The sequence below is a fragment of the Cicer arietinum genome, chromosome 2, assembly GCF_000331145.2.
Source record: "Cicer arietinum cultivar CDC Frontier isolate Library 1 chromosome 2, Cicar.CDCFrontier_v2.0, whole genome shotgun sequence".
In the NCBI taxonomy this organism is placed as follows: Eukaryota; Viridiplantae; Streptophyta; class Magnoliopsida; order Fabales; family Fabaceae; genus Cicer; species Cicer arietinum.
In genome coordinates this window covers 44566987-44581704 of record NC_021161.2, presented here as the reverse complement: position 1 = coordinate 44581704, position 14718 = coordinate 44566987, and the positions used below count along the sequence as shown (strand labels likewise).

Here is a 14718-nt window from a genome sequence, read left to right as displayed (position 1 = left end):
TTGAATTTCCTAAAATTTTATTGTAATTTAAAATTTTTATTTATCTATTTTTATGAATTATATTAATTATATATATATATATATATATATATATTACTTTTGTTATTTCAATAAAAATTAAAATATTTTTTTAACAAAAAAATTATTTTATAAATGTCCATTTGGATTTATTAAATTTTTTTCATAATTTAAATGTCTATTTATTTATTTTTTATGTATTTTTATTAATTAAAATAATTAAATTATATATATGGAGTAACGAAAAAAAATTGAAATTTTTTTTTTTTTTTTAAAAAAAGCAGTTGGAAGTCGCCATTTGGGAGTAGGCCTTCCTTAAGGAAGTCGCCATTCCAAATGGCGAAGGGAAAAAAAATTGAAAAAAAAAGGGGCATTTTGGTGTTTAAATTTGAAAAGAGGGTATATTGGGATATAAATTTGAAAAATGGAGTATTGGAAAAAAATAGCCCTAAATTGGTATCTTTAAATAAAATTTCGGCTGAAGTTTTGTTATCAATAATTTTAAAAAATATTCAACCAATTTCGTTGTTTAAAAGAAGAATAATATTTGAACTAAAATTATCATCGCATCACAAAGAACCAACCAATTTGTAACACCTTATTTTTTTTTCCTATTTTGTTATTTTTATTTATTTTTCCTATTTTGTTATTTTTATCGCATCATTATTCCATTTATTTTGATCTCTTTCAAAAAAATAGAATTGATGTTAGAGATATAAACTAAAGTTTTTCCATTTTGGAAACATCTAAAACATAGTAACCAGAAAGAAGTTGACCGTTATAGTACTATGAAACCAGAAAGGCAAAAGAAAAGATAGAATTTTGCACACACACACTAACATGACATGAACTTCAATTTCAATGCGTGCATACACAGCACTATTTTCCTTTTTCAATTGTGTTATTTTATTTTCTCTCTCTAAATCCTCATTGGTTCTCTGCAATCTACCCTTACTTAATATTCTCCTCATCAGCAGATTCCCCAAAACACCATCTCTGCCATTCTCTCTTACTTTCTCTTCATTGCTTTTCCAAGCCAAGAATCTCTCTCATTCCTCTCCTCATCTTTCTCTCTCTTTTTCAACCACTATTAACCATCCATCCACAATGCCTCTTCTTTTCCATCTCTCTCTCTTTTTCTGTCATTTTCATTCTTCTTCTTCCTCCCTTTTCTCTCCCTCAATCTCACTCTCACATAATTTCACCCTTTCACTATGGCCCCTTCAGATATCAATCATCTTTCTCATCCATGTATATATGGTATTACTTTCCCTATTTCTCTCTTTTTTATTCTGTTATATTATTGTAGCGCTACCAAAAACTATTAGCAACACTCTATATTAAATAGCGTATTGCAGAATAATAACTATTTGGTTAAATTCTACTACACTATTGATTTTTTTGATAACATCAAGTTTTAATCATCAAAATTGGAACCTCGTGCACTTAGATATTTCAAAGATATTCCCTTTACACAATTTTTACTCCAACCCACTTAAGAAAAAAATTTGATTTTTCAAAATTTTGAACCATCCCACGATGCTATTTTTTGAACTTCAAGCTTTTTCTATTGATTTCATTGAACGGGTATTATCAAAGTTTTGAAATTTCCTTTTTAAATGAATAAAAAAAATTAAGTCTAGACCATCTTGTTTCTGTAAGCACTATTGAGTGTATTGTTTGGTTTAACTTTTGGATGACTGAAAATTGATTCTAGAGGTCTATGGTTCATTTTAACATGTTTAGTTGCTTTCAAATATAATTAATTTTGCTTATGAAATTGATTTTAATTGAAAGTTAGAATTCAGAGTTTTTGTCTCTATAACTAATTTTTAACTTCAACTTTATTGTTCCACTTACTTTTTACATAATGTATTCAAAAATTATGATTTCATTATTAAAAAATTATCATTTACATTTAATTCATTTTTTTTAGTCGAGTCAATTTTACAAAACTATTTCATTCAAAATCAATTTTTGTCGCTTTCTAATTTAATTTGTTGAATGATGAAAATTTTGGTGGTAAGCAGGGGATTATGTTTCTTCACACCCAGAGAGAAAATCTGGTTTCATGAAATGGCTTAGTAAACTTTTCAAAGGTGGGTCCAATAGACCAAGGAGTGGTCGTCATCATGTGCATGACCCTGATGAGGAAAGCATTTCTTGGCGTGCTCCATCTAGAGCTTCGGTAAATAACATAACTCAATTTCAATTTTCTTCAATGATATTCATATTGCAATTTGCTCAATATATAACATAACATGGCCATGCTATATACAGAGGAAACTGAACTATTGTTTTGAAACAACACATATTCTTCATCTATTGGCATAATGACATTAACCTCCCTTTAATTACACATGCATTTTTCAACTTTTATAAAGTTATGACTTAAACATATTAATATTTAGTCTTTGTGAATATAACTTTTTACTTTAGTCCTTGCAAATATATATGGAATATAATTTTTTTACTTTAGTCTTTGTAAATATTTTGTATTAAAAGGACCAATTTCAATTTGAATAAATTTGATAGACTATAAATAAAATACCAAAGATGAAAAGAAATTTTTTTTTTTTTGCAAGGATTACAAAAATACTTGTATATGAACTAAAATCTAAAACGTGATATATTTAGAGAAACTAAAAGTATATTTAAATTAAATTTTTTATATTTAGCTTAGTCTGACAAAATTGGCTATCAATTTTATTTTATATTTTTTAAAACAAAGTAGTGACTGTGCTAGATAAATTGTATTTTTGAATTTGACACATTTATTTTTCTCTTGAAAAGATTTGGTTCAACAGTATGATTAAAGATAAGATATGTTGAACAATACTTATTGATGTAATTAGGATGATCGTGCTAGAGCTCAGAAGGAGAAAGAGGATTTGGGGCATGCTGTATCACTTGCTACAGCTGAAGATTTGAAGAGACCAAATGGTAGGTAATTTCAAAAATTGCTTGTTCTCTTGGTATAGTTAATGATAATTTTCTGATAAAATATTAAGTTTTTATTTGCATTATCTCATCAAGGATATAGGTGGGGGGAAACAACTGATGAAGATTATGAAAAGGCACTTCATGGTGCTTTGAATTCATCTGCACACCCTCCATATGCTCCTGCACCTTTTTATCCCAATGAATATAGGTAAATAGATACTTTGTTCTCTAAAATATTGTATTTGATTTGTTGATGAATTGTGGTTGCGGTCACGGTTACATTGCGAACCTTGATGTTTTGGAAAGTGGACAACGCAGTTGCAATTGCAATCCGTTACAGAGATGTAAAAAATTTATACTGCAGTTGTTGTAGACCGAAATTTAGAACTATAGTCCATAATTATAGATTTTTCAGACATTATGTATGTATAAATGTCTCAAGGTTTTTTTTTGTTTTTCCTCTAAAGAACATGTCTCTATGTTTAATGAATTATTGTTTGATTGTTATTGACTAAAAAATTTCAATTTCACACACAATTCAATAAAGATAAAGGGCTTTATATCAATATTTGATGGTCTTGTAACAATTCATGATGTGTGTTTTGTCATTGAACAGAAGAATATGTAGTGGCTGCAACCAGGAAATAATCTATGGAAATTGTTTAGGCTGCATGGATTCTTATTTTCATCCAGATTGCTTTTGTTGTCACTCTTGTGGGCAACCCATTACCGAGCGCGAGGTAGTTTAGTCTTTTTTTTTTTCAAAGAGTCTAGTAACAAAACTCACGCATAATAAGTGTTAAGAACAGATGTAACAGGGTTGAACTCGCGCCCCAAAACATCACATGTGTTTGCAGTTTTTTATCATCTGAGCTGCACTTACGGGACCAATCCTCTTTAGACAATGTTGAGATCATTATTTTACTGCCTACATACTTTTAAATAAGACACATAATGAAAATGCACTCATTTGCATATTATACTTAAACTTTTTTCTGCAAATTCATGTTATCTTTTAAACATCCAAAGATATTTGCATAGTGTTGCAAAAGTATCGATTTTGACACTTTTTTTTTTATCTGTATCTGACTTCTTTTTTTTTTGTTTTGTTGATCCAAGTTTTCTTTATCAGGAAAGCATCCATATCACAAGTCTTGTTTTAAAGAGTTAACTCACCCAAAATGTGAAGTTTGCTTCCAATTTGTAAGATTAGTCTTCCCTTGCTTATTCAAGTTCTTCTGCTTTAGGGTTATTATACTTTAGTGCATTTCATGTACCTTAATAAGAACTGTAGCATTAGATAGTTCACTAAAAAAGGAACAATATAATATTCTAGTCTCCTAATAATACAGTTTTTGAAACACACTAAGGAAGTGTTTAGATTGAGTTATTAAGCTAATAGTTTATTGAAACAACTTATGAGATGTCCCTAAGTTGTTTTCTAAACTTTAACTGCATTAATATATTGCCACGTACACATGTACTAATGTGGTATAAACACAAACACAATAATTCTTTTACCAAGAATTGTTGTACTTATATAGATAACTCAACTTCTAGTGTTTTAGAAACAACCAATGTGTGACTAATTAGAATTGTTGTACTCATATAGATAACTCAACTTCTAATATTTTAGAAACAACCGATGTGAGACTAGTATTACAAATTCTTCTATTTTTTACATAAACTAGTACTCCCACTCTTGTGTTAATAGAATTATTTTTTTTTGGTCATTATTAAAGACGGCTGTATGGTAATTAGTACTACCAACATTACCGAGCGCGAGGTAGTTTAGTCTTTTTTTTTTTCAAAGAGTCTAGTAACAAAACTCACGCATAATAAGTGTTAAGAACAGATGTAACAGGGTTGAACTCGCGCCCCAAAACATCACATGTGTTTGCAGTTTTTTATCATCTGAGCTGCACTTACGGGACCAATCCTCTTTAGACAATGTTGAGATCATTATTTTACTGCCTACATACTTTTAAATAAGACACATAATGAAAATGCACTCATTTGCATATTATACTTAAACTTTTTTCTGCAAATTCATGTTATCTTTTAAACATCCAAAGATATTTGCATAGTGTTGCAAAAGTATCGATTTTGACACTTTTTTTTTTATCTGTATCTGACTTCTTTTTTTTTTGTTTTGTTGATCCAAGTTTTCTTTATCAGGAAAGCATCCATATCACAAGTCTTGTTTTAAAGAGTTAACTCACCCAAAATGTGAAGTTTGCTTCCAATTTGTAAGATTAGTCTTCCCTTGCTTATTCAAGTTCTTCTGCTTTAGGGTTATTATACTTTAGTGCATTTCATGTACCTTAATAAGAACTGTAGCATTAGATAGTTCACTAAAAAAGGAACAATATAATATTCTAGTCTCCTAATAATACAGTTTTTGAAACACACTAAGGAAGTGTTTAGATTGAGTTATTAAGCTAATAGTTTATTGAAACAACTTATGAGATGTCCCTAAGTTGTTTTCTAAACTTTAACTGCATTAATATATTGCCACGTACACATGTACTAATGTGGTATAAACACAAACACAATAATTCTTTTACCAAGAATTGTTGTACTTATATAGATAACTCAACTTCTAGTGTTTTAGAAACAACCAATGTGTGACTAATTAGAATTGTTGTACTCATATAGATAACTCAACTTCTAATATTTTAGAAACAACCGATGTGAGACTAGTATTACAAATTCTTCTATTTTTTACATAAACTAGTACTCCCACTCTTGTGTTAAGACCATTAATTTTTATTTTTATTTTAACGTACCGATTTGTATATTAAAACGTATCACGAACCGAAACAGCGTACCAACTATGTATACTCCCACGTACCAAATACTTTGAAGATTACGTACCGCGTACCCGAATCCGTACCACGTACCAAAGAGAATTGCGAACCAGGTGACTATGCTCGGGATATCTTATGAAAGCAACTTATAACTTAAATGAAAACAACTTGACTTTATTTTACTTTTGTTATAAAATAGCTTGTATATAAATACTTATATGATAAAAGCTTATGTTATAAGCGCTTAATTAAGTTGTTTATCCAAACAACACATGCAGAAGAACTATATTAACACTCGTGAGATTTTTATTTTGCTTTCAGATTCCAATAAATGCTGCTGGTTTAATTGAATATAGATGCCACCCCTTTTGGTCCCAAAAGTATTGTCCATCTCATGAATATGATAATACATATCGCTGCTGTAGTTGTGAAAGATTGGAGGTACAAATTTAACTGACACTCCAAATTGTTTAATAATTCATTCACATTTTCACATCAGTTAAATAGTATATGTATCTGGTCTAAACTTAGGTCAAGTATATGTATTTTTTTGCTTATGTTTTAGTACCTTTATCTTCCTCTTGAAGCCTCGGAATACGAAATACTATAGACTCGAAGACGGGAGGAGCTTGTGTTTAGAGTGCATGGAATCTGCTATAATGGATACTGGTGATTGTCAGCCTCTATATCATTCCATCAGAGACTATTATGAAGGAATCCATATGAGAATTGATCAACAAGTTCCAATGCTTCTTGTTGAGAGAGAAGCACTTAATGATGCAATTGTTGGAGAGAAAAATGTAATCCAAATTTCATTCTTTGTTTTAAGTTAAGTAATTAATAGTTCAATTACTCTTAATTTCTTTTGTTTCTTCCAGGGATTTCATCATTTGCCAGAAACAAGGGGTTTATGCCTTTCAGAAGAGCAGACTGTCACAAGTGTATGATATTTGAAACATGTTTCACTTGTTTTCTTTAATTAGATTGTGGAAAGTATCATGAAAACAAGTTACAAATTGTTTGACAGATAATTTCAATACTTTTGGATTTTATGTTGTTTCAGATACATAGAAGGCCAAGAATTGGAGGTCATAGATTTATAGGAATGAGAACTCAACCTCAAAAGCTTACAAGAAAATGTGAAGTTACAGCAATTCTTGTTCTATATGGTCTACCAAGGTAACTATGGACAATGGAAACTTGACTTTTTGACATCTCAGAAATGACCTTATTAATAAATGGTAGTTCAAACATTTTTTTCATTTAGTTAAAGTCCTTAAAATAAGACAAGTCGAATAATTTAGTTTTTAAAATCAATGAATCTCTAAAATATCCATAAAATTGAAAATTCTCGATCAGATTTGTCCGTTTTAAACAATTTCAAAAACTAAATTTACCAATATAAAAGGATTAATGATGTCAAGGACATTTTTAAATTTCAATGATCATTTTAATTTTGTGGACCACACGGCTGAAAATGACTAAAACAATGATTCATTGTTTTATCAACAGTAACAAACTATGCTACTTTCTTCCTATGGATTATGTTCAAACTCAATTAAGTTCTGATATTTTTATGGAATGCAGGTTACTAACAGGTGCTATACTTGCCCATGAGTTGATGCATGCATGGTTACGCCTTAAAGGTATATATACACACATTTTGATCTTTATATTGCTATTACAACTTCTAACTTTCATCATGTTCATCTCAAACTATACAGGTTATCGGAACCTCAATCCTGAAGTAGAGGAAGGGATTTGTCAGGTTCTTTCATTTATGTGGCTTGAATCAGAAGTTATGCCAACTAACTTCCAAAGCATGCCTTCAACATCCACAGCTTCTTCCTCTTCATCCTCAAAGAAAGGTGCAAAGTCTCATGTTGAAAATAAATTGGGTGAATTCTTCAAGAATCAAATTGCCAATGATTCTTCGCCAGCTTATGGTGGCGGTTTTAGAGCTGCTAATGAAGCTGTTATTAAATATGGTCTACGTAGTACTCTTGAGCATATTCGTTTGACTGGTTTTTTCCCTGTCTAATGTAATATGAACACATCTTCTCTAACGTATGGATTGAAGAGCTTGTCTTTTATTTTTATTTTTATTGTTGTACAAGTGACTCTTGGTATTTTTTTATCCAATTTGGTCTCTTGGATTTATTATTGTCCTGTGAGGATGTCCAAGTCCAACTTAACATAAAAAAGAATTATGTATTCTACTAGTTTTATTTCATAATGTATTGAGTTTATCATTCCATCAATGGAGTTGACAATATGCTGAGTAACATTGCTTTCACAAATATTCTAATTCTAAAGCAAAGCATTTTTCCACACCTATTGAATTTTTTTTTTCAACTTAATAGAAAGTAGGCTTCAAGAATAATTACAATTGAAAGTAACTTTTTGTAATAACATGTGACCTATTTGAAGAATTTAGTCAAGACAGAAAATATTCCATATAAATTGACAACTTTTTTAAATAATATTCAAAATGACCCTATAACAATTCCAGAGTCATTGAGAATGAATTAATCATTTACTACGGGACAAATGTAAAACAATGGACTACAATTAATATTCTAAAAGATGACAAAAATAAAGGATTCCAAAAGTGTTCATGTAATGTAACTATCATTACTATAGGAAGAATGGGTCGCCTCTCAAAATAAGACACTGTTTCACAACACTGCAATGGGACTGGATGCCTTCAAATGCACTTGCAAAAAGCTGTCTCCTTAAGGCACATTGAGTTGCAGCCTTGCTATAAAGTTTATCGACTTCCGTTTTTGTTTGATAGAGTGCACAAAAGTTTAAAAGCCTTCAAGATTCAAGACCCAGAACACCATAAAATATTAAATGTTGCAAGTTTCTGTACAGGCAAAAATGTGATCCCCACAGTAGCACTACAAAGTTGCCCAACCATGAGAACCTATGAAATAGAATAATCGATAAATGTTAACTCTAACCCTTTTGCATGAGTATGTGACTTCAGACATTTTACTTGTAGATCAGACTCCAAAGTTGATGGGTGTAATCATGCAGTAGTAATTTCCGCTAAAACCATCTTTAGTGTCTCATAAGTCATAAAACAAATGCCTACACCAGGCACCACCTTATAGTATTCAGGCAAAATTCCTCTGTATAGGCCACGGAAACCTTCAGTCCGGATTATGTGCTTGAACATACCAAAGATACCTGTATTGTACACACGGGCTCGCCCACCGGCACCCTCAAGTTGCTTCCTCCTTCTCACAAGATCCAAGGGAAATGTTGCTGCATAGAAGATAACAGATTATTGAACCAACGCATTCTAGTCTAAGAGATTAACTATTACCTAATCCTTTTTTTTGTGAGATGCAACATCATATCAGGTAATGTTAACAATTGACTCAAGTGTGAACCAATTGCAAAACCAAAAATCTAATCAAAACTAAGTATATTTGAAATGAATAAGCTATATGGAAAAAAACATAATTTGATATTGAAGTGATCCTGTGTATTTGACAAAGTTGCAAATCCTTCACTGCAAAATTACATTTACAGGTCATGCTTAAGAAAATAAAGACAACAATATAGAAGTATTAAAATCACGAGACTTTCCACAATTTGATCTCAAATTGACAAGAGAAATGCATGTTTTTCATATCATTGCAGCATTTAAACAAATCCAGAACATGAAAGAGAAATGCATAAAATATTGGAATTGAGAGGAAAGTGGCTAGCTATGCAAACCACAGCCCTACCTGAACATACAGCTGTTGTAACAGTGGCAAAAAAACCTTTACAATACTATTGATGAATTAGTTCTACTAGAGTTTAGTTTGCATGTATGCAGTTAGTTTTTATAGAATAAAGTTTTGACATGAAATATCCGCCCTCCAATCGACAAATGTTTTTTTTTTTCCTTTTAAGGAACTCTAGTTACCTACATTGAAAATTTCATATATCCATTGACATTTATCATGAGAACCTACCTTTTAATTTGTAACTACAATTTCCTTCATTTAGGATTGTGCTGCTAAGCAATACTATTAAAGCAGTAAGAATAGATTCCTCATAAACATGTCAACAAGGCATGAATAAATCTGATATCCGTCCAAACAGTAGGTGAAGGTTAACCTAAGTGAGAAGCATACCTCAAAGAGGACACCTCTCACATTTGGTAACCGAGGGAATGATATAGGTTCATCCAAGTAATGACACCCCATGACGGAATCCACTGCATACCTTGGGGAGACATGTCATAAAATAAAACTTGGAAAGATGATTACTTCAGCAAGATCTTTCAACAATAATAAATTTACTGAGAAACAGGAAAAGTGTCCTTTTGTTGTCTTCCATACTAAATTCTCAAATGCCAGATAAAATTACAACTCCAGCCTGGTCTCTGGTTAAGATACTTGGTGCAGTTCCTGCACCAAACTCATTCTCTGCATCAAAAGCATAGTAAACATCTACAGACATTAACTTCTTTAATATTCTTGGTTTGAACAAATTCAATAGTTTGACTAAAGGACTCTTAATTTTAATTTAACATCTAATAAACATTTGATGCAACAACCCTAAATGGAGCGCTCTGATGCTACAGGGATATAGGAAAAAGGTAAAATACCAAAAGAATGTGCAAACCCCAATTGCAAGTAACATGAAAAAGGCAAATTATCAGGAATATGTATCTGACAAGGAACATCAAAAGTTCAAATTACCAAGAATATTATGCGAAAAAAAATAAAAAATGCAAGTTGTAATTTTTCCTTTTGATCACTAACCTGTTGATGATGCAATGCCTGAAAGACTGCCACAAGCAAGACTAACAACAACAGTTGAATCATCGGATCTGGTGGTCAGAAACAATCAATATTAATATACTAATAGTCGTGAAATAAGGCAAAACCAACGGTTACATTAGACTGCTGAATTAATTTTGGACTAATTACCTGTTTGACATCCAAAATGATCTCAAGCTTTCATATACAGAGAAGCTGATTGCTATATTTGGCCCAACAGTCTGCATTAGAACCAGTATACAGCTAAGTACACAAGAAAGAAGTATATACATTGGGTAATGGTAAATTGATAATAATAGCATACCAAGAGTGTAGTTCCTAGTCCCTTATAAAGCCCAAGTATTCCCTCTTCCTTGATAATTGTTTGTAAAGCATGTCCAATACCTCTATAGTAGGCAAAATTCGTCTGCAAAATTTTAACAATCCTAACAGTTAGGAAGAAAATACAAACGCAATAATTTTAAACAACCATCTGCACATGAACATTTCATCAAATTTAAGCAGACATCTCTTGTAGATGAATTTTCAAAATAAGACAATGTTAAGGTCAGAGTCTTGCCAGGTTCGAAGCGACCAAGAGACCAAGACCAGGCACAAGTATTACATATCAATTTTTTTTTGATGATTTCAATCTTACCTGCGCAGCAAGCCGCGTTCTTACAAGATCCAATGGATAAGTAGATGCAGCAGCAGTTATTCCTGCCATCCCACCACCAACAAAATGTATGCAAAGGTCTGCACTAGCACTATCCTTATGACTTTGCAGTCTCGGAACTGTCCTCAGAAACTTCACATATAAAAAAACAATAAATATAAAAATATAAATAAAATCTGAGAACAAAAGTACGTAACTGTCACAAAATACTTATTCTTACCTTCTTGTAATGCTCGTAGGAATAAAAGTTAACAGAAGAATAGGGTAAACGGTGGGCAATTGTAACCAGATTCCCTTTCCAGAAGGCCCTAAATCCCTCTTCATGTATTATTCGTGAAGCCTCGTTCCATATACTAGCTTTTCTCAAAGTTGCAACATTGGAATGCATCCCCTGAACCTGAAAAAAAAAAATTCATAATTCTAGAAAACTAAGGTTTTAACATTAACAGCTTCAGTAGCTTCTCTCTCATTCAATCATTGTTATTAAGCTAATCACCAACTTAATCACAAAATTTACAGGCATCACGCTATTCCGTCTCTGAAATTAACGAAATTCGAGCAAACAAATTGATTGATTACAGGCATCACACAACTCAGTCCCGAAATTAGTTATTCACTCCAGTCTAATAATACTAATAGTCATAACTCAAAATACTCCTTTCAAGAGAAACACAAAATTTACCAATTGCAAATTCAAGCTAAGAAACCTAATAAGAAAACCAAGAATAAAGATAATTATTTTATAAACAAGAAAAGGAATAAATTTGGAACCTGAAAGAGGATGGTGAGTCTCGCAAGTGGCGCCGTACATGTTTTACTAAGAGCACCGGCAACTCCTCCGGCGAGAAGTTGAGATAAAGTCCCAATCTGTTGCGGCGGCGGTTGTTGTTGAACCAACTTCCGTACACCACCGTCCACGGCCACACCAACCCTAGCCTCCGTTTGCATCTCCAAATCCAATGTTACCCCTCTTTTTTTTTTCTCTATTTCCTTTAGCAACACTTTCTATTAAGCAAATTGAATTTTTTCACTCTCAAAAGAAGAACACACCACAATTACATATAGAACAATTTATTTTCATATTTTTTCTCTCTCTATTTTTTTCTTCTTTCTTTCTATCTCTTTTCTCTGCTATTTCCCTTCGTTTTCTCTCTGCGCAATTTTCAAACGAGAAAACTATTTTACACTTTTTTTCACTCAGTGGATTTAAACGACGTCGTTTATCTGATTCGTTTTATGCAAAACGATGACGTATTAAGCAGAGTTAGCTTTACGAATCACGAGGAGTGTTTAAAGCTGCGCGGTAGTGGTCTACTGCGGTTGGTTGCAGGGTCCTATCGTGTTTCTATTTTGATATGTGCTGAATTTGTGTTAGAAGGTGAAAGTTAATATGGAAGTGGTTGTAGGGGATAAATATCTTTGCGAATATGAGGTTCTTTTCTGAGGAATATGCGAGCCTTTCAAATTAAAGTGCTGAAGATATTTAGGGCAGGTCTACGTCGGTTAATTTAAGTGTCCTATCAAAAATTGACACGTGTCTTGTATGAATTATAGAAAAACATTCCTTTATCACGTTTTGCAATTTTCTTTGACCCCACCGATTAAGCTTGCTTTACCTCTTGGAAACCTTTTGGTTTGGATTATTAAAAAAATCAAACCGCTCCAATTTGTTAAAGCTTTAAAGTTTAGTGAAAGAATAAACAACTCATTTGCATTACATGCACATTTATCAAACTTTACTTCAAACATGTTCTCTTTTGCATTTTTTCATTCAAAAAGTGGTATTAAACTAACATAGGAGGCCCAAGGGTTGAAAAAAAAAAAAACAACTTTTAGGCCTCATTTTTTTCTCAAACTTTTTTTTTTTAATTTTAATCCATATAATTTTTATTTATATGGTCTCATTGAATTAATTTTACTCACTACATTTGCTATTAGTACAATGAGTAAAATTACCAGTTAATGTTTAAAATATCTTCGATTTAGTAACTTAAATAATTTTTAGTATTAAAAGTTTATTAATCCAATAAAAAATTTATTTATTATTATTAAATTAATTAATTAATTAATTTACTAAAATTTTATTTTAAAATCAACATATATGACAATGTTACCTTCTTTTTTTAAGGGATGATGATAATTGTTTTATATTCCTACAATTATAACATATACCTATTATATTTATTTTAAATTGGAATAAATAATTTAAAATAGTTAAAAGAGATTTTAGATAAAATAATAAAAATAAAACTTACAAATATAAAATAATTAACTATAAATTTATCAGATCGTAACCAAATGATTGTTAAAAAAATCCTTCTTTTGCCATATGTGTTTATAAGTAATAAACTTGCTTCTATATCTTGCCAAATATAATTTAATTCTTTTTATTGTAAATTTGAGTCCCTTGTCAACTTTTAAGTAGAGTCCCATTTAAAAGATGTTGATGTGGTTGATGAAAGAACTCTGATTATTTTTTTTTTATTAGGAAGAATAATTTTTAATTACACGTAACTATGGACTTGATTGCTTAGACTACTTTTGTGATATGGACAATGTGAATAACACAGAAGTTGGCTAAAAAATTATTGAGTGTTGATATTTTGATACAAATACAAGTTGAATAGATGATATAAATGGTTTAGTGGTTGGAACGAGGAAGTTAAATTGTAGAGTAATCAAGTTGAAGGTTTACCTCAACCACAACATTAATCATAACAATTATTAACAAATTAATATTTTCAATTTGCAGACAAAAATTCTGAATAATGTAAAAATATCTATCAGTTAAAATTAAAAGTAATACAAACTAAACAGTTCAAAAAAATTAAAATATAAAAAAAAATACTAAATATTTACACAAGATAAATGAGATCTAAACTTTTAATAATAATTAATATAAACTAAACTTATTTCTACGCTTATACAACACACACTAAGACAGTTCCCAAATTGTGGCAATTATTTGATGTTTTAGATAATCGATATTCAATCCATTAATTCCATGTGCTCTAATTCCATCGACTCCCATTTCATGTCTTGAGTTGATTGAATAGATTAGGTTGTGATTTGTGAAGAATTAAATCTGAAGCAAACTTATGTTTATGTTATTTTTATCTTGTTTGAAGGATTATATGATGTATCCCCAAACCTAAATCTATTATTCTTTTAAGACACATGAAAATACAATTTTATCTTTTTAAATATTTATAATAAGTTTTAAAATTAATAGTTTTAGAAGTTTCAAATTTTCGAAATAAGGATTATATTTCAAAAATTTCGAAAGTTTTCAAATTTGAAAAGTTTCAAAAGTTTCAAAATATGGAAAGGACCAAAATTTTCTAAATATAGAAAGTTACGAAATTTTTGCATTGTTTGAAAATTTCAAAAATTCTAGAATTTTCTATTTCGGAAGTTTCAAAATTTTTGCATTGTTCGAAAGTTACAAAAATTCTGAAAATTGTCATTTCGAAACTTTGAAAACTTTTGAATATTTTGGAAAGAG

The 14718-nt window shown here is 30.6% G+C and overlaps 2 protein-coding genes across 5 annotated transcripts; one reads left to right on the top strand and one right to left on the bottom strand.

Moving 5' to 3' along the window:
* The first annotated feature begins 971 nt into the window (after nucleotides 1-971).
* On the top strand, nucleotides 972-8050 carry LOC101512468 (protein DA1-related 2). Its single transcript, XM_004490792.4, has 12 exons — nucleotides 972-1278; nucleotides 2049-2206; nucleotides 2874-2961; nucleotides 3055-3169; nucleotides 3578-3701; nucleotides 4081-4164; nucleotides 6093-6212; nucleotides 6359-6571; nucleotides 6650-6712; nucleotides 6835-6950; nucleotides 7359-7417; nucleotides 7496-8050. Exons 1-12 carry the CDS (start codon nucleotides 1233-1235, stop codon nucleotides 7810-7812), a joined length of 1503 nt encoding a protein of 500 aa, XP_004490849.1. The 5' UTR covers nucleotides 972-1232; the 3' UTR covers nucleotides 7813-8050.
* A 161-nt stretch (nucleotides 8051-8211) lies between these two features.
* LOC101513118 (uncharacterized) lies at nucleotides 8212-12582 on the bottom strand. Of its 4 annotated transcripts, none has more exons than XR_012161995.1 (8): nucleotides 11985-12582; nucleotides 11434-11610; nucleotides 11196-11345; nucleotides 10863-10964; nucleotides 10709-10779; nucleotides 10541-10608; nucleotides 9908-10225; nucleotides 8951-9044 (listed from the first exon to the last, which is right to left on the bottom strand). XR_012161995.1 is itself a non-coding variant. In XM_004490794.4 (7 exons), the coding sequence occupies exons 1-7, from the start codon at nucleotides 12159-12161 to the stop codon at nucleotides 8806-8808; spliced, it is 984 nt and encodes a 327-aa protein (XP_004490851.1). In that variant the 5' UTR covers nucleotides 12162-12576; the 3' UTR covers nucleotides 8212-8805. The 4 variants fall into 4 exon arrangements, 1 of the variants encoding a protein (XP_004490851.1); XR_012161996.1 differs by having other exon boundaries at nucleotides 9999-10225; XR_189447.4 differs by having other exon boundaries at nucleotides 9908-10201; nucleotides 11985-12578.
* Between the last annotated feature and the right edge of the window lie 2136 nt (nucleotides 12583-14718).

Coding starts and splice junctions, on each gene's coding strand:
- LOC101512468 (XM_004490792.4), top strand. CDS start 1,233: ATGGCCCCTTCAGATATCAATCATCTTTCTCATCCATGTATATATG. Junction 6,572..6,649: donor CAATTGTTGGAGAGAAAAAT/GTAATCCAAATT, acceptor TGTTTCTTCCAG/GGATTTCATCATTTGCCAGA. Junction 7,418..7,495: donor TGCATGGTTACGCCTTAAAG/GTATATATACAC, acceptor CAAACTATACAG/GTTATCGGAACCTCAATCCT.
- LOC101513118 (XM_004490794.4), bottom strand. CDS start 12,161: ATGCAAACGGAGGCTAGGGTTGGTGTGGCCGTGGACGGTGGTGTACGG. Junction 10,965..11,195: donor GAACGCGGCTTGCTGCGCAG/GTAAGATTGAAA, acceptor AAAATTTTGCAG/ACGAATTTTGCCTACTATAG. Junction 10,609..10,708: donor TCATTTTGGATGTCAAACAG/GTAATTAGTCCA, acceptor TCTGACCACCAG/ATCCGATGATTCAACTGTTG.